General features: G+C 34.9%; 1 protein-coding gene across 3 annotated transcripts; it reads left to right on the top strand.

Annotated features, from left to right (window-relative positions):
- Positions 1-8,342: 8,342 nt before the first annotated feature.
- Positions 8,343-20,589, top strand: LOC25499741 (lysine-specific demethylase JMJ25). Of its 3 annotated transcripts, none has more exons than XM_013595162.3 (15): positions 8,343-8,863; positions 8,953-9,039; positions 9,301-9,366; positions 9,664-9,794; positions 9,919-10,018; positions 10,115-10,241; positions 10,325-10,388; positions 10,623-11,397; positions 11,480-11,809; positions 17,208-17,744; positions 17,824-17,896; positions 17,981-18,066; positions 18,833-18,952; positions 19,210-19,280; positions 20,373-20,589. In XM_013595162.3, exons 1-15 carry the CDS (start codon positions 8,639-8,641, stop codon positions 20,389-20,391), a joined length of 2,811 nt encoding a protein of 936 aa, XP_013450616.1. In that variant the 5' UTR covers positions 8,343-8,638; the 3' UTR covers positions 20,392-20,589. The 3 variants fall into 3 exon arrangements, with proteins under 3 accessions (XP_013450616.1, XP_039683552.1, XP_013450617.1); XM_039827618.1 differs by having other exon boundaries at positions 19,661-20,570; XM_013595163.3 differs by having other exon boundaries at positions 19,589-20,570.
- Positions 20,590-21,921: the final 1,332 nt, after the last annotated feature.

Here is a 21,921-nt window from a genome sequence, read left to right as displayed (position 1 = left end):
ATCTCATACTGTGACTTGAAATTTTCACTTTAACTTATGTTTCAAAACTTAAGTTAAACTGTATTTCCTAACCGCTATAGTTTAATGAATTTTCTTTTGCTATTTAAAAAAGAAACTATTATTTTTGCCTGATGTGTTTCTTAGGTTGATATGTTGTTTGATTTATATTTTTGGGTTATGCTAACAATTGTCTTATATAAATTGTTTAAGGAAGACAGAGAAAATTATGTCTTAGAAATACAAGTCAAATATTCGTCATATCATGAATACACTTTTTTTTTTTTTTTTTTATGTGAAAGTTATTATTTTAACTCCTTAAACAAATGGGGAATGAAGCTAATGTTGCCTTTAAGTTGGACAATAATAAGGCGTACGAACATATTGATCGGTTATATCTTAAAAAAGTCATGATTAAGATGGGCTTTTGCCAACAATGGATGAATTAATTAATTATGTGCGTGAAAACTGTATACTACTCTATTATTGTCAGTATGGTTTGATCGATTATTCTAGGGAGAGGTTTGAGGCAAGGCGGTCCATTATTACCTTGTTTTTATTTTTATTTTTATTATTAAATGTGCATATGGCCATTTTTCTCTCATTAAACGTACAGAGGTGAGGGGAGGGTGGAATTGCATGAAACCAAGATATGCCTGGATGTACCTATTGTTACTCACTTCTTACAGATGGTTGTCTTTTCTTCTTCAAGGTTGACGATCATGAAGCAAGCAGCACTAGGACAAGCAATTAACCTTCCACAATAAGAAATTTCCTATAATCGGAACGTACCACAAAATATTCAGAATTCTATCACCAACATTTTGGGAGTTCAAGGAGTGTTAGGCACAAGTAAATACCTTGGTGTATTGTCCATGGTGGGACGAAGTAAAAAGACAACATTTAGCTTCATCAAAGACAAAATTTGGCATAAAATAAATTCATGGAGCAACAAGTGTTTATACAAGGCAGGAAGAACGGTTATTATTAAATATGTACTTCAGGTTATTATGTCTTATGTCATGAGTATTCTCTTTCTACCCACAACTCTTATTGACGTAACTAAAAAAATGATGAATGTGTTATGGTGGGGACATAGAGGTGCTATAAATAATGGAATGTAGTGGCTTTTATGGGACAAGCTTATGGTTCACAAGAACCACGACAGTATGGATTTCAAAGATCTTATGACTTTCAATTTAGCGATGCTTGGTAAACAATGATGAAAATTCCAAACATAACCAAATGTTTTAGTTTCAAGGCTCTTTAAAGCTCGTTAGTTTTCCCGTAGCACGTTCCTAATAACAAATATGGGACACAAACCAAGTTTTATGTGGAAGAGTATATTAACTTGAAAAATGGTGGTGCAGATAAGTTCTAGAGGGAGAATTGGAACGGTACTTCCATTCCTATTTTCGATGCTCCTTGGTTATGTGATGGTGTTGCATTATTGGGTGCAAAACAACTTGTTTTGTGCGATAATATGTTTGATCTAGAGGTAACAAACCTCATACTTAATACCTCTTTAATTCAATTGGCGCATAAGGATAAATTAATTTGGAAGGCGTAGAAATATGGGAAATATTCAGTGCGGAATGCATATAAATTTTGTTTGGATACTATTGCATACAACATCAATCTTCATAAGTTGGTGTATGGAACAACGTTTGGAAGCATAAAATCCCTCCTAAAGTGAAGAATTTCATTTGGAGAGTTTGTCGTGATTGTTTGCTAACGAGGTCGAGGCTCACGAATAGAGGTATAAATTGTCTGACTACTTGTGTCGATTGCAACCACAACTACGAGGACAAAATTCACATTTTATTTGAATGTCTAATTAATGGATGTTCAAGTGTGGCGAAATGGTGTTGTTTTGTAAGATGCAACTGTAACTCTACTACAAGAATATAACGCTGCAACATTGATTTTTCTTTTATTGCAAAGGTTGCCTCAAACCAAGGTTGCATGTTTTGGCACAATCCTATAAAGCATTTGGAAGCACAATAATTCAAACATTTGGCAACATGTTATATATACACGACCGCTCATATTTTAGAGTGTGCCAATCATGACTAGGCGAATTAATGTTTGCAAACAACAAGACAATTTTTTTGTCACCATCAGTAGGAAGAATTAAGTGTAACGTGGATGCTTCCTTCCTCTCTTCTTCGAACAAAGTCAGTATAAGAATGTGTATTTAGGATGATGAGGGTAGGTATGTGTTAGCACAGACGTTGTGGCTTACCCCTTTATACTCCACAAAAATTGGAAAGGCGTTAGGATTACTCCATGTCATTAACCTCACGATTCACAACTTGCAAATGTGGATTTTGAGCTAGTTCAACGGAAACAACAACAATGTTACCAAACTTGATGTAGTAATAGATGATGTAAGCATTATCGTAACATGTACATTCAAAAATCTCATGTCAAATTTAGACAAAGGCAAACAAATGCGGTCATTCATACTTTAGTTAAAAATACCACATTCTTAACTAGTCTCCATATTCTTAATGATGTTTGCCATATAAGTTTATTTCCCTTAAAAAACAAATACTTTATCCCAACTAACTCGATTAATCTTCTTATTATCATCTTTTTATCCTAAAACAACACAAAATTACGGAAGCAGATTTCAGCAGGGTGCCATAAAGCATCTGAGTTGTCCGATCAAAATTGTACAGTCTTGATCATTTTTCACAGTTTTCAATTTTAACAGTTCGATCTTAAATGAACGGTTGAGATTGAAAACCGTGTAACTACATGCAGTTGCTACATAATCAAATCCGGATCCCAAAATTACATCAAAAAGATAAATGTTTTGTAGTCTAAAGATCACTAAAAACATCAAATCAAAATAAATAAAATAAAGTAATTGTAGGTTCTGTTTGATAAAAATAGCGGATAACTGATAAGCTAGCTGATAGCTTTTAGCTGATAAGCTAACTGAAATGTTTGGTAAAAATAGTGGTTCAACTAGCTGATAAATGTAAAATGACATAAAGGGTACTCTTAATTCATAATAAAAATTATATCAATTAATATTTAATTGAGTAATGATATTTGAACATTCATTTTTTAACAACTTTTGTGACAACCCTCTCTCTCATACTCTTATTTTTTACTTTTATTCTCCCTCTTCCTTTTTCTCTCTCTATTGTTATTGTCCAATAAAAAAAGAGAAAAAAGGTGTTGAAACAAAAATCCCTTTGAAATTATTTTTAAATGATAAACAAACTCTTGTATTAAAATTAAGAGTATAATTTTATTTGGTTATTTAATGTGTGCTCTTGAGTGAATTTTATTAAGGATAGGAAAGCCCAATTTTCACACATTGTTAAAGCCATGTATCCTTGGATGTTTATGCTCAAGCTTTCAAGAAGAATATGATGGTAGTTCATTATTTAATCAAGAAATGGTAATTGTTGATTTAATCCAAGAAAGTATTACAAAGAATGCCATGCGCAAATACAAGGGAAAATTGTCTTTCAATCATATGCTAATCATTTACTAAAGATAAAGATGATGACATAAGCTGTAACACCCCGTTTTCCTAATATAAAAATTTCTAAACATTTATCAGAGTAAACAACATAAATAAACGGGATATCACATTTAACATAATCCAAATCAGTTAAATAACAATTTAACAAAATAACTTAAACGTTGCAGCGGAAAATTGTTTCGAAATCCATAAATCGTTTTGGCACGTAGGCCCCATCAACATATCTCAACGGTTATTCACCATCATAAAAATAGTCATAAATGTTCACGTAAGAGAATGAAGCATGCATATCAAAACCCCATCCCGTTACGTATCAGAGCGACCTAGACGACTCAGTGAGGCAAGGCCACTCACGACGGCAAACTGCACACTAAGCACGATCACCTGCAAGTTACTCATACGAAGAGCAACATTTTCAAGCAGAAGGGGTGAGATTTCATAACACAATAATATTAATCAATATAATTCGAAATCATAATTAACATCATAATCAGTCTTAAACATCATTGCATCTTTGATAAACAATTACCAAGTAATCACAACATTCAAACATCATCAACAACATAACATCTTAGACTCGACAAATGCGACAATGCAACTTAGACACTCTTTATGCATGTGGTACCAATCTTCATCATAGTATTAATATACTTTAATTGTGTGGAGGACAAAGCTCCTATCGTGTGGAGGACAAGGCTCCGATCGTGGTGAGGACAAAGCTCAATGTATGCTAATGCATGGACTATATCAACAAAACACCTTAATCAACGAATCACTTATACATCCAATAATTTGGAGTTCATCATCAACTTATTCAGACTCATGCAACTTAGTTAATTAACAATAGCAGCATAATCAGATCACATCAATAGCTTAATAACAATTCATTTTCAACAATTTCTTGATCATTCAATAATAATTCAAGTAGTGGAATCAATCAATATATCACAACATAATCACTTAGCATTTTCATAAAAGCTTCACAATTCTCAGTTAATATCTTAAATAGGTCTCAGTAGTACCTAAAGTTCCTTTCCTAACCAATCCAAACAACTCAGGTCTCACAATCTTCAAATGCACTCAGTTCTGGAAGTGCTCGCGAGGCGAGAGCATCTGCTCGCCATGGCGAGTACAAGCCAGATTCCCAACTAAGGTCGTTCCAGGTTCAATCTTGTTCTAAATCATTCTCTAATCTTTAGTAGGCACCTAAAGGTACTCAAAGACATCCAAGGTTCAACTCAAAAGTCAAAAAACTCAGAATTCGACATGCTCTCTGGTCATGCTCGCTATGGCAAGTAGGGTTGCTCGCTGTGGCGAGCTACGACATGTAACTCGCGAGGCGAGGGGTTTTGGCTCGCGTGGCGAGCGATGAACTTCATCACTCGCGAGGCGAGGATCATCACTCGCCAAGGCGGGCGAGGATCATAGGCTCGGGCAAAACGCAGTTTTCTACGAAAAATCATCTAATCACCTGGTTCTAAGCCTAATTTCAATTCCAGAATTCATCCTAAACATATTCTAAGGTTATAGGAAGGTTTCTACATCAATCTAATTTTACCGTTTGATCATCAATTTTAGGGATTTGACCTAATTACAAAACTTTTCTAAATCAATCCTAACTTTGTCAATTAATCATCAGAATTATAGCAATCAATATTACTGAATTATTAGTCTCACCCTTACCTTGTATGAAGAAATCGCAGCTCTCCTAGGTGATTCTCTCTTCTCTTGGCTTTTTCTCCCTTTTTCTCCAAAACAGTCGTACGTGCAATTGTTTTTCTAAAACTAGGTCTATCTCTTGTATACCTCTTCCTAAAATCTTATCTTATCTCACTTTCTCCCTCAAAACTCTCTAAAATCTCAAAACAGCCCTCAACTAAATATTTTTATTTTCTTTTCAAATCTTATTTTATTTAACAATAAAATAAGTCTCATAATCTTATCAAATCATCAAAACACATCAAAATCATTCAAATCATCTAAATCAACTTTAATCAACAAAACTCACACATATATTATATAAATATAATATAATCGCCTAAACTCGATTAAATAATTAATTAAACGAAAGTGGGCGTTACATAAGCCCTATTGTGTATCTTGACGAGCAAGCAAGCAAAAAGTCATTAAATAACAAGACTTGGTGACCAAGTATGCTAATATGATTAATTAATGGTATCTTGGAGACAAAGCATTGCAAGGACAATGACAATGATGCATCTTGGAGAACAAGTAAGAAGAAAGTGGTAAAGAGAAAAGACTTTTCAATGTTCATGTACTTTTTACTGCTCACACACGCTCCTGGTCCATGACAAGCTCAAGCTCTTAGTGTTAAAATCTGAGGCCGAGGCTGACAAGCTCAAACTCAACATACAAAAGAGGGAACAATGACAGTTTTGCAATTCCTATCAACAGCAAAGGCGTCTACACAAGAATGAACAGCTGCAGATATTGAAGGATGAAGGCTGGCTATAAATAGAAGTTTTCTCTCAACAAAGAAAGTATGAATTTGAAATACAATCACAAGTCTACATACAAGCAATAAATTCATCAATCAATCTCAATATCAAAAATACTCTTACAGTACTCAATCATCTTTTTAAGAGTATTACAAACTACAATCTCTCATTCTCTTAGTAGCTTGAAAGTTGTAATTAGATCCAAAAATCAAATCTCATTTTGATCGTATATCCTCAAGCCTGTAAAATCTCGAGTGATACTGTAAGCTTGTTGAAGCTAATAATATCAGTGGTGTAAGCCTGGTGAGGCTAAGAGAATACATAGTTGTATAGCCTCAAGCTCTTCAAGAGCTCGAGTGTTAGTGTAAGCCTGGTGAGGCTTAGAGAATACATTGTTTTGCACATTGCAAAGAGGCGGAAGAAACTCCCAAGAATAGTGGATAATCTCACAAAAGCTGTGGGGACTGGACTAACCCATATTGGGGGAACCAGGATAACTTCTCTGCGTGATCTCTCTTAAACTCTACTCTTTACTTTCTGCTTTGTTTATTTTAGTATTACATATTTACTTATTGTTTTACTAATCATCTTACTCTAAACAAAGTCTTGAGAGTTCAATCAAACTCTCTAAAAGTACAGAGAAATTTTTAAAGGGTCACTATTCAACCCCCCTTCTAGTGACATTTACTTCAACTTCAAAAGGTTGTCACCCAAAGTTGTTGGAAATTGGTTGTCAAAATATCATTACTCTATTTAATTATTTGTAATTTTGTAAACTAATTTTTCTTTAAAAAAATACTTACCTCAAAAAAATAAAAAATAAAAGTAACACTTAGAGTAATAGTATTTTGTTTCGTAAAAAAAAACGAAGGTATATATTTTTTCAAAACAAAAAAAAAAGGTCAGCTGATATATATACAAAAATTAGAATAAAGGGATAATAGTCTTTATTACGTAGTTTATTATAAAAATTGTAATGGATAAAAATGGAATTTAAATGAAATAATAAGGGTAAAATTGGAAGAAAAAGTGAGAAGCTATAAGCTATAAGCTCAAACGCTACTTTGAATAGCTTTTGAAAAATAACTTATAAGCTCGTGAAATAAGCTATAAGCTCATGGTGAAAAAGTGTTACCAAACAGAGCTTTTTTTATCAAACGAGCTTATAAACTACTCCATCCGTTTCAAAATATAAGTAAATTTGACTTTTTAAGTTCATTCAATTAATGATGTATGTGATTCATATTATGGACCACATACATCATTAATTGAATGAACCTAAAAAGTAAAATTTGTTTATATTTAGAAACGGAGGGAGTATAAGCTAAGAGCTAAAAGCTATTTTTTGGATGTTACCAAACAAACCCCTAGCAGTTAAAAGAAAAGGTAAGAGGAGGCAGAAAAGTTAAGACCCAAAGTCCCTGAGAATTGTTGTTGACACATGTTGTTTGGCTGAGAAACATTAGTAAATTACCCAAATACCCCTATACAGTTAACTGTCGAATTCTAAAAAAATCGGCTGCAGTTAACTACCGAGGAAAATCTCGGCAGTTAACTGCCGAAATTCAATTTCACCCATCGACACTTAAGTGCCGTGGAAACTGGAAACCATTTCGTTCAATTAGATCCATGAACAATGCATATAAGTGATGCCAATAGCATATATGGATGATGTCTTTCCACAAATTTTCATATTTTTCTAATATTGAAGTACAATTGTTACTATATAGCCATTGAGGAGTAATTAATTTATTTTGGCATGACTTTGAGTTCATAAACATCATAGAGTCAACTTGCATGTATGTCAATTTTAGATTAGATAGTATATGCACTACAATTCTGAATCATGAGTCATATGATGCGTGTCCATGAAAGACAAGATGCGGAGAATTCTTGAATCATGAGTCACATGTTGGTGCTGCGTGTCCATGAAAGACAATATGTGGAGAATTAGATAGAATAATTCTATCAAAATGGTACAAACCATAAGCTTCTTGTGGGTTTTGTGAACGAAATTGAATTTCGGCAGTTAACTGCCGAGGTTTTCCTCAGTAATTACTGCAGCCGGTTTCTTTAGAATTCGGCAGTTAACTGTTGAGAGGTATTTAGATAATTTACTCGTGTTTCTCAGCCAAACAACATGTGTCAACAACAATTCTCAAATTCCCTGACATCAAAACATCACAGTTTTATGTTATAACGAATTAATTTATGATCCAACAATTTAGATTATAAAATCAATTTTACATTATAAAACAGCGCCAAATCCAGATCCGAAAAGTTAATATTGAGAATAAAAGGTGTAGCCAACTATTAGTAAATGAAGTAGGGGTAGGGAGGGTAGGTAGATAGCGTTTTCCACGTTTCCACAAAAGAGACAAAATAGTTAACCTTAAGATTGAGTGAATGCTGAGATATGATCATAGCACAAATCCCGCGCACGCTGCATCATCATCATATCCATTTATTGCTACATTACATTACATTCACCTCTCCCCGGAAAGATAATAGTACACTTTTCAATTACATTGCAACTCCACGTACTATATATATTAATTCATCATATAGAATAATGCTAATTCAACCAATCATATTATAAATAATTCAATTCACTGGTAATGTTTCGATAATTCCTATTCTCCATCATCAGATTCCTCATTCCACATATTCCGATCAGATGGACTCTTCTTCCGGCGACCGTCCTAAAGCGGCGGTGAATCGAGCCAATGTCGCCGGAGAGAACCACATACCGCGGCTTAAGAATCAATTCAACAGCAAAATTGAAGATGCAGAGTCTAACAATAGGAAGAGGAAGATCGTCGCTGTCACCGATCTCTATAACAGATCGGAGTCGGAGCTGAATGGAAACTCCACGAGAAAGAAGAAGAAACCGATTCATCAAGTTAGTTAATACATGATTGTTTAATTTTGATGATTTAACTATACGTATTATGTTCTGATTACAGAGTAATAATTCAATTCAATTTGTAGGAGAAGGAAGGTGATTTTGGCAAGGGACTAATGGATGTGTATAAGGTCAACAAAGCCAAAAATGGAATTGAAGATACCAAACAACAGGTGAGAAGAAAATTGCAGCATAATTGATGTGATATTGATTCATAGTTAAGAACATAAACTTTCATAAATCTTTTGGAGAACGTTCCTTGTTTCAGAATAAATGTGTGTTTGATTTCATTAATTGTAATTTTATTTGAGGATGAAACTTCTCTTACACTAAGATAAAGAATTAAAATTTATTGATAAAATTACCAGTTTTTTTTTATGATTCAGTTATACATTTTATGTTCCGAACACACAATAATTCAATTGGATTTGCAGGAAAAGGAAGGGAGCTGTAACAAGGTTAACAAAGCCAAAAATGGAGTCGAAGATACCAAACAACGGGTGAGAAGAAAATCACACCATAATTCAGTGTCATCTCTTTTTTTTTTTTTTTTTTAAGAAAATTCAGTGTCATCTCTTGTCATATAAAGTTGTTGATGATTGGAATTGTGATTTTAATATTTTAAAAAATTGACATTTATAAATCTTTTGGGAGAATGTGCTTTGTTTCACTGTATTGTGTATCGATGTATTCGGTATTATTCACATGTATGTTGGAATTCTTTAATTTTAATATTGTTTGATTACGAAGGTTCTCTTCTCTTGCCTTTGAATTTTACCAAAATGTTGTTTTCTCAGGGTATATCCAAAAAAGCCAAGAAGGGTGAAAGTTTGATGTGTCATCAGTGCCAGCGGAATGATAAGAGTGGTGTTGTCTTTTGCTCAAGTTGCAACAGAAAGCGCTATTGTTACGAATGCATTGAGAACTGGTGAGCTTTATTTTCTTTAAGAATGGTGTAAATGATTTTATGATGTTGTCTTGAAGAAACCAGTTGGTTTCCCTTATTGATTCACAATACTGGCTGGCAACTCACTGTGATTGAGATTAATCAGGTACCCAGGAAAAACCCGAGAGGAATTTAAGAACGTGTGTCCATTTTGTCTGGGTAATTGTAACTGCAAAGCTTGCTTACGGGAGTTTCCTGTGCTGATGGTAGATGTCATGCTTTCGATTTTAAAAAATTTCAAAACTATATAATTTATACGCTTATCGTTAGTTTGATTTAAACTCTTTTCCTTGTTTTCACAGGACCGAGAAATAGACGCCAGTGTCAAATTACAGCGGCTGCTGTACTTGTTATCTAAAGCCCTGCCAGTTCTGAGGCATATCCACCGGGAACAGAGCTTGGAACTAGAGACTGAAACCAAAATAAGGGGTAACGTGATGAGAAACATGTGCATAGAAATTTAGTTTAGTTTAGTTTTATTTCTTTAATTCTACCTGATTATATGATGTTAGGTAAGGAACTACAAGAAATTGACATAACAAGAACAAAGCTAGATGAAAGTGAACGCTTGTACTGGTACAGTTACTTTGCATACTGCATAAGAAGTTAGAATGTAGTCATTATTATTTCTGTTACTATTTTGGTTTCATCTTCTATGCCTTTGGTTTGTCCGGGACTTTGTGGAAAAGAATGCGCTCCTTCTCATAAATATTTCACGACAAGGCTTTGTCACTTGGAGGCCTTGATTGTTTTACCTTTTCATAATATCCTATTTGATCCTAAACTGGATGCCTACATTATAAATGGCAGTGACAATTGCAATACATCCATATATGGATTTTACCGTAGCTGCCCCAACACCGGTTGCTCTTATGATCTCTGTCTCGTGTGCTGTCAAGAGCTCAGAAAGGGCTGCCAACCTGGAGGCATGGAGGCTGGAACATCTCATGAAAAATTTGAAGAGATTTTTCACCATCACGGTTCAACAAAAAATCGGAGTAAAATACATCGTAAAAGATATGACTGGGAGAGCGAACTTGCACCTACTAGTTTTCATTATCAGGCTGACATGTTCTCTCCCTTCCCAGAATGGAAAGCTAACGGTGATGGTAACATTCCATGTCCTCCAAAGCAGCGTGGAGGTTGCGGTACTGCATTACTAGAACTGAGACGCATTTACAAAGCTAATTGGGTAGCAAAACTACTAAATAATGCCGAGGATCTCACTAGAAATTACACGCCAGTGGATGTGGATATTACTGAAAAGTGTTCTTCCTGCCAGCTAAACTTGTTAGAAGGAAAAATCAATCCTGAAGTCAGGAGGGCAGCAATTCGGGATGACAGTAAAGATAACTTCTTATATAGTCCAAACACCCTTGACATATTTGATGATGAGATCGAGCACTTCCAGAGGCACTGGATGAAGGGAGAACCTGTGGTTGTGAGAAATGTTTTGGCCAAAACATCTGGTCTAAGTTGGGAACCAATGGTTATGTGGAGGGCCCTCAGAGAAACAGGTTCCAAAGCGAAGTTGAAAGAGGAAACACAAAGTGTTAAGGCTGTTGATTGCTTGGATTGGTGCGGGGTAAGTTGTGCAAGTAAATTATTTGAAAATAACTTATCTACTCAGTCATACTTCATTTTATTTACACGGCTTTGCTTCACAGGTTGAAATTAATATACACCAATTTTTTCAAGGCTACGTAAAGGGTCGAATGCATAAAGATAAGTGGCCAGAAATGTTGAAATTGAAAGATTGGCCTTCATCCACCTCTTTTGAAGAGCGCTTGCCTAGGCATGGTGCTGAATTCCTTGCTGCACTTCCGTATATGGACTACACTGATCCAAAATCAGGTCTTTTAAATTTTGCTAGTAAACTTCCTGCTGGCTCGTTGAAACCAGATTTGGGACCCAAAACATATATTGCTTATGGATTTTCTGAAGAGCTTGGCCGAGGAGATTCTGTGACCAAACTGCACTTGGATGTGTCTGATGCGGTAATTTCTGCTCTAGGAAATCCTTTTGTGTTTTTTACATGTAGAAACCTGCTGTTGGGAGTCCTTACTAATTGCTGATAAATCTAATAATCTGGTATTAAATATAAATAGAAGAAACAAATAGTTTGACGAAGAGAAGGTAATACCAGCAGAAAAAAAGTAATAAGAACAAATAACGACAAGAATAAAATTGCAAGAAATCAAAAAACGGTTTTTCATTATCTAGAATGCCTTTCAGGATCGGGGTTACCACTATGATAATAAATGTGTCTTGACCGTTACTTTTATTAATGTTGAAAGTAATGGGTTGCTCAAGATATGATTTTGAAGGACTGTACTTATCAATCCTTTTTTTATTTGGTTTGCTTCCATACTTGTCCCAGCATTGCATCTTATGATTTCCAGCATTTTTGAAAGCCACAATGCCCCTCCCATATGCACAAAACAAAAGAAAAATCAATCACACAAACTAAACTGATAAAAAATTATGCAAGCCTAAGTGAGCTACAATTTCATGTCAAAGAATTGGACAATGTGGTGCAATTCAAATACATCAGGGATGCACCAATTTGATGTTAAAAAAAATGCTTTCTTGAATTGATATTTAGATGTAGTGTATATGGAGATTCCAGTGCAAACCCACAAATGGAGAGAATGAGGTGTGCAGATTAAAGGTGTTTAACAACAGTTCTCTTTTGTTGGCATTTTTTTTTTCTCTCTCTCCCTCTCCCCGATGCTCTCTTCCTTTTAAATGGAAGATGTTGGTGAGATCATGTTCGGTGTCACTCATATGGTTGATAAGAGTTTTTGATCTTGATCCCTTACTGCCTCTGGTATTACGCCTAATGGATGCCTGGATTTTGGACTCTGAAGCCACCAGCCTCACAACGTCTCAGACAAAATTGTTTACTTCATACTCTCCTAGTATTCATTATATTGCAGTCGCTGATGTTTCTTGTGTTGTTGGCTCTGTGACTTTTGAACTTCAACCTTGTTTTTGACGGCAAGATGTGCTACATGTTCCAAGAGTCTCATAACCTTATCTCCATTCGTAAGCTTACCAAAGATCATAATTGTGTGGTAGCTCAAATGTATCGGCCATCCTCTTTTTCCCTTGATGAGTTTTCCATCTTTTAAAACAACGTATTCAGTTTTTAAGTGTGGCATTTGTCAGTTTTCTAAGCACAAACTATTTTTTCTTCTAGTCTTACTAATAATGTGGAATCATTTGATCTTATTCATTCCAATGTTTGGGGACATGTCCCTATTTCTAATATTTCTAGTGCGAGATAATTTGTTTCTCTTATAGATGATTGTACTTGAGTAACGTGGTGTTTTTTTATGATAGACAATTTGCAAATGACATTAAAAGATTCGTTCTAACAATGGCAAAAATACGTCAATCATAGCCTTTCAAGCTATAATAGTAAACTAGGCATTATCCATGAATTTACATGAGTTGGCACCCCACAACAAAATAAGGCTGCAGAAAGGAGAAATCGTCACTTGAAGTTGCTCGAGTCTTTTTCTTCCAAATGTTTGCCCCAAAATTATATTGGGGCGAAGCAATATTTACCATGCCTATTTAATTAATCTCTAGTGAGCTAACTCTAGTGTATCAGAGAAGAAGTAAACCCGATCTTCTCTTGAAACAACCTTTATCGCCTGAACCGGAGGTAAGTTCTGAAAATAATCCTCTTATTAGTGATTCTAAGATTTATTATACTTTTGATATTGATCAAGACAATTTACCTATTTCTTTGAGAAAAGAAAAAGGGTCTTGTGTCACATCCAATTTCTCAATTTGCCTCCTCTAATCATCGTTTCCTGCAGCATCAAAGTTTTATTGCAGTTGTTGAATGTGTGAGATCGTATCATATGTTCAAGAAACATTGAAAGATACAGGTTATGTCCAAGCTATGGATGAAAAAATGAAAACACTTGAAATAAATTAGACTCGGGAGATTGTTGAGAGGCAAGGAGGTTAGAAATTTGTTGGATGCAGGTGGATTTGTATAGTCAAGCACAAATCAGATGACACTTTTGATCGATAGAAGGCTAGATTGGTGGTAAAAAGATACCCCAAGACATATGACGTCAATTGTGAGGAGACATTTGCTCTAGGGGCGAACATGAACATTGTTGGGATCTTATGGGATCTTGCTACTCGAATTTTACTTTACTTGGGTGACTTTAGTGCACTTAGAGGATGGATAAATGTTCAAAATAAAATATTTAGATGAGAGAGTGGTTGGTTAAGAGAGAGACTGCAACAAAGGCACCAAAGTCACCAAACTCAGTCACCCAAGTGAAATACCTTGCTACTTGCAATGGTTGAGACCTACGCCAGTTTGATGTCAACAATTCTTTCTTACATGGAGACTTAGAGGAAGTGTATATGGAGATTCCCCCAAGATTTAGACCCACCGGAGGAACAAACCAAGTGTGCAAATTGAGGAAAGTCTTACATGGGCTAAAATAGCCTCCCTCGGTGTGGTTCGGAAGATTGGGTAGCGCTTGGGTGACATAGAATTGGTTGGAAGATCCACAAAAGCAATAGAGGGCATATGCTTCAAGTAGAGCCTAGGAGGAGATCACTTGGGTGCCAATGTCATGTGACATTGGTCAACCACAATGTGACAAGTGTTACATTTTACTTAAAAAAATAACAAAAAGCAAAACATTCTTATAAAAGAGAAAGAAAACAACCACAATGTGAGAAGTGTTACATTTTACTTAAAAAAAATAACAAAAAGCAAAACATTCTTATAAAAGAGAAAGAAAACAACCACTTGTTATATTGTGGTTGGCCAATGTCACATGACATTGGCACATAATGTCACCCAAATGTTGTCCTGAGGTGACATACACATGACAAGACATTTTTTATCTCTTAAGAGAAAGTACATGCTCGATCGTTTGCAAGAAACTAGCAAACTTTGATCTAAAACTGTTGGTGTTCCCATTGATCAAAATCACAAGATAAGCTACGGAGAGATAGTGCCAAGATTCACATGGCTCTATACCAGAGATTAATGGAGAAGTTAATTTACTTAGCTCACATAAAGGCGCAAACTTAGAATATACAGTCGATGATAAAAGTCAATTCATGCATGATCCAAAGGCGAGACACCTCAAACTGTGGAATGTGTGTTGCAATATCTCAAGGCTACGCAAGGGAGATGACTCCTATTCAAAAATGTGGAAGTTTAACTATGGTGACTTATACCGAGCTGATTATCCAGGTTCGATGAGTGATAGAAGGTCTTCCTCCTCAAGGTCTCAAGTTCAACTCTCTCTGATGCCAATTTGGGTGAGCTAATTTAGCTTCTTTAAAAAAAAGTCCACTTCAGGCTATTGCACATTCTCGTGCGGGAACCTTGTGACTTGATAACTACAACGTACATTGCTTTTGGACATCAACTGGGAGATGTGTTAACAAAGGGTCTATTAATTGAAAGATTCAACCAACTTACTTGCAAGATGTGAACGATGGATATCCATTCACCAACTTTAAAGAGAGTGTTGTAAACATAATTTTTGTTATTTGTACATATTATATTGTGCTTGTTAACTTTTGGGAAGAACTCTCTACCTCACAAGTATAAAAACTTGTTAAATTCTCAACAACAAAAACCTTTTACAAATGTGTATGAATTCCATATTTATAGGTATGCAAGTTGAATGCTAAAGGCACCTCCTAGATTACTAAAAATAATCTATGGGCCCAAATTACACAATAAACTTCTAAATAGAACTTAATTGTCGCATTTGTTGTGAAATTCTGCTCTTCTCCCATCAAAAATTGCTTGCTCCCAACCAAACTTTCGAAAATACCTTTGTGTGACTTAAGTTAACTCACGTAGGTTATTAATTTGCGTGAGTTAACTCACGCTGGGGGTTCAGTGTGAATTTTCAGCGTGACTTAAGTCACGCTGAGTTTAACACATACATCTTAACTCACGTCAGTGGTATTTTTGGAAGTTTGGTTGGGAGTGAGCAAATCTTATTGGAAGAAGAGCATAATTCTTTGTTGTGAACACTTCTGATGGAAAGTGTGTCTGACATGTGTTTGTGTCTGACACCGACATGACACGAAGACGTGATCAAATTGAATTATGTCATTTTCTCAAATTCTGATCGGTGACGTCAGTGTCCTGTCATGTTCGTGCTTCATGTATTGTCACAGTTACAAAAGGAGACAACTAAAAAATACAAAAGCTAAGTTGCAACCATTTTACTACACTTCCAAGAAGACTCCGAAATAATTTGTTTTCATTGGGCTCTCCAACAAGTTTAAAACTACAATGTTTTCTTCCATTTTCGTTTAGAGTCTCTTACCTTTACTTCTAATAATCACACCCTCTTCTTGTTCTTGAGCTTCTTGGATGTCCTCATTAATCAATATTAAAAGCTTGTGATAAAATTAATTTGTTGGTGAGTCCAGTAGAGGACTATTTTTCAAGAAGAGAAATTTTCCATGGAGGTATATGCATATGCAGACTATGCAGAATTGTTGGCCGACGGGTGATCCACCTCAAAGTGTTGCATATTTCTCGGTGGAAATTTGGTGTCATGCAGAAGTAAAAAGCAAAATATAATTGCAAGGCCGAGAGTCAGACGCAAAATTCTGAGTGATGTCTAATGGAGCTGTGAACAGTTGTGGATAAAATCCATATTGATGATCTCAAATTAAATATGAGACTCCTAGGAGGCTATGTTGTGAGTATAAATGTGCCAGTAGTATTACAACAACCTACTTAAGGGTTAAGCACATAGATATAGACTAAGACTTTTCAAGGAGTAACTAGATAATGGTCTTATAGCTACAGCATGCAACCCTTCGGGGTATCAAGTGGAAAAACTATTCTCCAAAATTGAGGTCTTACTGGAAAATTGAGAAAAATAGATATCTACTCACTTACTTAAGGAGAAGTGTTGTGTTATAGGTACGTATGTCTTCACATCTTCCAATTTTGTAGTTTGTAGATTTTTTTTTTTTTTTTGACAAAAGTAGTTTGTAGTTATTACTCTGTTTACTTGATTTTAGGATAGTCATTAATAGAATTATGCAGTCTAGTTTATATGAAGTGACCTTTGTTGGGGGAGTTAAGGAAAGGAGTGATGAGAATGTCGAGGGTTTGACCCCTTGTCCTAGCATTATGCTAACAATATTAACTTTGTCCATTTAAAAAAATAGAGAGACTTCTTACACAGTATGGAGTTGTTTTTGTGTGTTTGCATGTGTGTACATGAGTTCAATTTGACTGTGAACAATTAGTATACAAGTCTAATTATTTCCACTCCTGAAAATTTGTGACCTCCTACTTTTGCAGTATTTTAGTTACGATGCATAAAACTATAGCTTATGTCACATAATTTTGTGATCGAGATTCAGGTGAATGTGCTGACACACACAAACAAGGTGAATATAGCTCCCTGGCAGAGAGAAAGCATAAATAAATTGAAGAAGGGATACGATAAAGAAGACTATTCTGACCTTTATTGTGAAGCTTCAGCCAATGTTGATGGAAAATCTAAATCTAAAGCATTGGACCATGACCAAAAGGCAGAGAATGAAGTTAACCGGATTACACGAAGTAGCCAAGTAGATCAGTGCATTTCATCAATATCCGAAGACTGGTGTGGAAAGTTAGAATCACGGAACACAATACAATGTGATGATAACGGAAAGGGCTCTTGCACTTACAGAATGAGGATTAATTTTTCAGATGGTAATGTGTCTAGTGATCCCAAGATAGAGTCAAAACAAGGCATGGGGAGAGATTCTTTAGACATTGATAATGGGGCTGAGGCTGTCCTTGGTGGTGCTGTTTGGGACATCTTCCGCCGGCAAGATGTCCCAAAGTTAATTGAGTACTTGAGAAAGCACAAGAAGGAATTTCGTCATATCAATAATGAACCTGTTGATTCAGTGAGTAGCATTACCAGCCATTGTTTACTATACTAACCATAGGTGGGAAGCTGAGTCTCTTTTAATATGCTGGTTTCAGGTTATTCATCCTATTCATGATCAGACTCTATTCTTAAATGAGAGGCATAAGAAACAGCTAAAAAGAGAATTTAGTAAGATACTTACCTCATTTGCCTGATTTAAATTTCGTTAAAAAGTACTACCACAACATTGTGAACATCCTTTTCTCTATCCAGACGTTGAACCATGGACTTTTGAGCAACACCTTGGGGAGGCTGTTTTCATTCCAGCAGGATGTCCTCATCAAGTGAGAAATAGACAGGTAAATATAGTCTGGTGACAAACATGTATTTTTAAGTTCTAAATATCATCTACATTCTTATAATCTCTGCAAAAAGTACGATCTCTCACTCCTGATCTTTGTTTTTGTATTTTGTTTTACAATACGGTTTCTTTGTAATTATTTGGACTAAGAAAGGTTTGACATCCAATTCACAGTCAATAAATCTTCCCAACAGCAAATATTTATTTAAAAAAGGATTTAGATTATAGCACTAGGGCATTACAAGTTAAAAATTTGAATATAAAGGATTTTCATGGACCAACAACCTTCAGGGAAACCTGAGCTTTATATCAGGGTTAAAACCTAGGAAAGTTGTGCCTTTCTTGCTTGTGCCCTCCATGTAGTGGCGGCAAAGGATCCGAACCTATATGTTATTAGCTTTACAACTTGGAGAGTATGAGAGTGAACAGCATATGTGTGTTGCAATGAGTTATTAGCTGTACAACCATGCATTTAAAAGGACCCATATCTTAAACTATTGGTTGCCAAAATATGTTAATATAAGTCCAGTATTGTATCTAGTTTCTTATTCCGTAATTAATAATTATAATGTGGAAGGGTTAGTTTGCATCACCTCTTCTTCCTGGCAACTTAACTTAATATTGCATGATCATGATGTTCATACTGAAGGATTTTAAAAAATTATTTAGTAATAAAAATGCTTTAAGGAATTTATTGTTCCAGCTACTAAAAGTGTAAACATTATTTACTTATATTTATTGTCTAACTTATTTTCATTGATCAGTCTTGTATGAAGGTTGCACTTGACTTTGTTTCTCCAGAAAATGTTGAAGAATGTTTACGGCTAACTGAAGAGTTTCGTTTACTCCCGAAGTCCCACAGGGCCAAGGAGGACAAATTGGAGGCAAGTCTATTATTTGTCTTTGATTTCTCATGCATGTTGAGTGTTAGTTATCCTTTTATATCCTACCGTCGTATGATTTGTTCTTTTCTTTGTCAGTCTTTCTGTTAATTGAATTGACTGTGTTTTCAAAGTATATATTTTCACCAAGAGCTTCCCATTTTTACTTATTCTCCTTGCATTTTAAAAAGGTCACTCTCTGCATTTAATTATTTTGCCTCGTTGATTTTACATTCTTGACCACCTCTCTTCTTTTGCAGGTTAAAAAGATGACCCTTTATGCTGTAAGTAGTGCTGTTAGACAAGTCAAAGAATTGACTATGGCCAATGAGTAAGATTGGTTCAATCTTAATTTTTTGTGAATATTTTTCGTAGAATCCGTCACAATAAACTATGAGGGTGGATATTTTTATTTGATTATTACCATTTTTCTCATCTTGATTGTAATTTAGGGAATAAGGTTATAGATATAGAAGACCGATGTGTTACTGTCTAGTTTTTCTTTTACAAACAACCAAAACATAAAATAGTCATGTTATGGATATATAGAACTAGAAAAAATTGTCATGTTATGTTATGGATGTAGAATTGTGCCCGATATGTCCCTATATGTGAGTTAGAATATGTTTGATATCGCAGTGAAAGACACTCCACCATACGTTCAGTTGAATTGACAATGTGTAGCTTCTCACATAAACGGTCTCAGGACAGGAAAATGGATGAGTGGGTGTGCAAGCGAGCATAGACTTAGGGTTCAAACCTTACAAGGATGTAGCAAGAGCACATGCCCCATTGGCCATTGGCAGGCTGTGGGGCATGAAAATTGTGTTTACTTTTCTTCCACTCCTTCATCGGGTTTTAGCCCTTTTCTTTGCATATTTTGATGAATGATTGTAAAAACAACATATGATAGTGAATGTTTTTCAACAAGGAAAAAAGCGAATGTGATTCAACAGATTAGTGTCAATTAATCAAGTGAATGTTTATGTCATTAATCAGATATACTAAGCTTCCCTTTATACAGATGAATATGCCAAGAGCTTCTTTTTTTTTCTTTTTCGAGAATAGGCCATTGAATAGATCCGCCACTAAAAAAGGGGAAGCACTTCAGTGCCATAGTAATATGGTGCCATTGTGCGATAAGACCAATCAGATTTTGACACGTGTCCAGAAAACGCAACATTACATGTTCATTCTCGCTTTCAGAAAACGCGATCCAGAAACCACCATCGGTTTTCTTCGTCGTCCGCCGCCATAAGCTTCAACCACCGCCCTCCGCCGCACTGTTGAACATCAATTTATCACAGGCCGCCGGCTATTCACATCCCTCCTTCTCAATCTCGTATTCGATTGAATCCATGTTGTTTTGGTGAATAAGATTTTTGGCTTATCAAGATGATTTTTGGTGTGTCAATGGTTGCAGGAAGGTTGGATCTGTTTGAAGGATTTTGAACAAGAAGATTGGACAGCTGTTATTGGGAAGGAAAGTCTCTAAAGAAGGCTTAGATCTTGTTATGTGTATTCAATTAAGTCAGATTTTGATTACATGTATATTAGATTAAGTCTCTATCATGTAATTTGGATCTCAATGTGTATATGAAATTAAGTTTTATCCATCAATGAAATCATTTTTTTTTTAATTTTTTTTTTGGTTAGTATTATGCTTTCTCATGATTTCTTCATAACAATGGTTACTCTTGATTGAAAACAATAGTATTGGTGCTGTTTTGAATCAATTGTAGAATAATGGTATACTAATATAACAAGTTTGTGTTTGTGTTTTTTGCACGACTTGTTTTGGTCTGTTGTTTGTGATTTTTGTGCATAGTATCCATAACTTGGGGGCTGGTTTTGAGGCTGGGATATATTAGGCTGGGTTTTAGAGGTTTTTGGTGCTTTGTTGTGCCTTTATGCGGCTGTGCTTGTGGATGGGATCCTCTATTACTTTGTTGTAAATGTTAGCATCATTATATACATGACAAAAGAAATCTTTCATAAAAGGCTCATTTCTCTTATTATTTTAGTTCGATAACGATCTCACATTTATGTTCATCAATCCAAAACATATACCCACATAAAAGGAGAGTCTACCTTTCATCTTTTGAGTTCATATATTAAGTCTTACCAAACACATACATACCCATGAGTAACAAACAACTTTATTCTTATAGTTCATTAACTTAATTATTTCTACTGGAGTAGAGAACATTAACTATTGTCAGCTAGCTACCAGAATTAATTAAGCTATACACATAATGCAAATTTAGACTATTAACTGTGCTGGAAAATAAAATAAGATTAGACTTTCATTAATTTATTAAAAGGAGAATTTCAGGTACTATATCATCATTATTTCTAACATTTATATCCTTTTCATAAAACTCACACTTTTTATTCAAAATCTAACACTTCTTTTCCAATATCACAAAAAAAAAACATATAAACAATAACAAAATAGAATAAATGTCATTCTGCATCACATTATCATACACACATCATATAATATATAATTAAAACTAATAACTTTAATAAGATATTAAATTTTACCATATAAATTCATATTTTAATTATTTTCTTTTTAACGGATAAGAATCTCTACCTCTAATTCATAACATTATCCCAGTACTTAGTATGGACGTATGGGGAAAAAGCCCTTACCTTATACGCTTTATTCCTTAACAAGACTTCTAGTTGCACACCTCCTAACGAGGCTTCTAGTTCAACAAAAGAGCTTGCAATAGAGAAAGAACTCGAAACTTCAAAAAGGAGACATAGTATTAGGGACAAAGTGGAGGCAAGAGGAACAAGAGAAAAATAATGAGAAGGTCTTACCTCGATGTTACACGCAATTTGAAGGAGAATAAGACTTGAGAATTTATTTTCAATGAGCAAGTGGGTCATTGAGAGAGTTTTAAGAGAAATCGAAACTAGAGAAGATATATATATATATATATTGTTATATACACATACTA

The sequence above is a fragment of the Medicago truncatula genome, chromosome 7 (assembly GCF_003473485.1).
Source record: "Medicago truncatula cultivar Jemalong A17 chromosome 7, MtrunA17r5.0-ANR, whole genome shotgun sequence".
Taxonomy (NCBI): Eukaryota; Viridiplantae; Streptophyta; class Magnoliopsida; order Fabales; family Fabaceae; genus Medicago; species Medicago truncatula.
This window is presented reverse-complemented; position numbering and strand designations above follow the sequence as displayed.

Bases quoted from the DNA above. Each gene is read 5' to 3' on its own strand.
- LOC25499741 (XM_013595163.3), top strand. From the start codon at position 8,639: ATGGACTCTTCTTCCGGCGACCGTCCTAAAGCGGCGGTGAATCGAGCC. The intron at 9,040-9,300 runs GTGAGAAGAAAA...TTGGATTTGCAG, and splicing joins TTGAAGATACCAAACAACAG to GAAAAGGAAGGGAGCTGTAA. The intron at 17,745-17,823 runs GTGAGTAGCATT...TGCTGGTTTCAG, and splicing joins ATAATGAACCTGTTGATTCA to GTTATTCATCCTATTCATGA.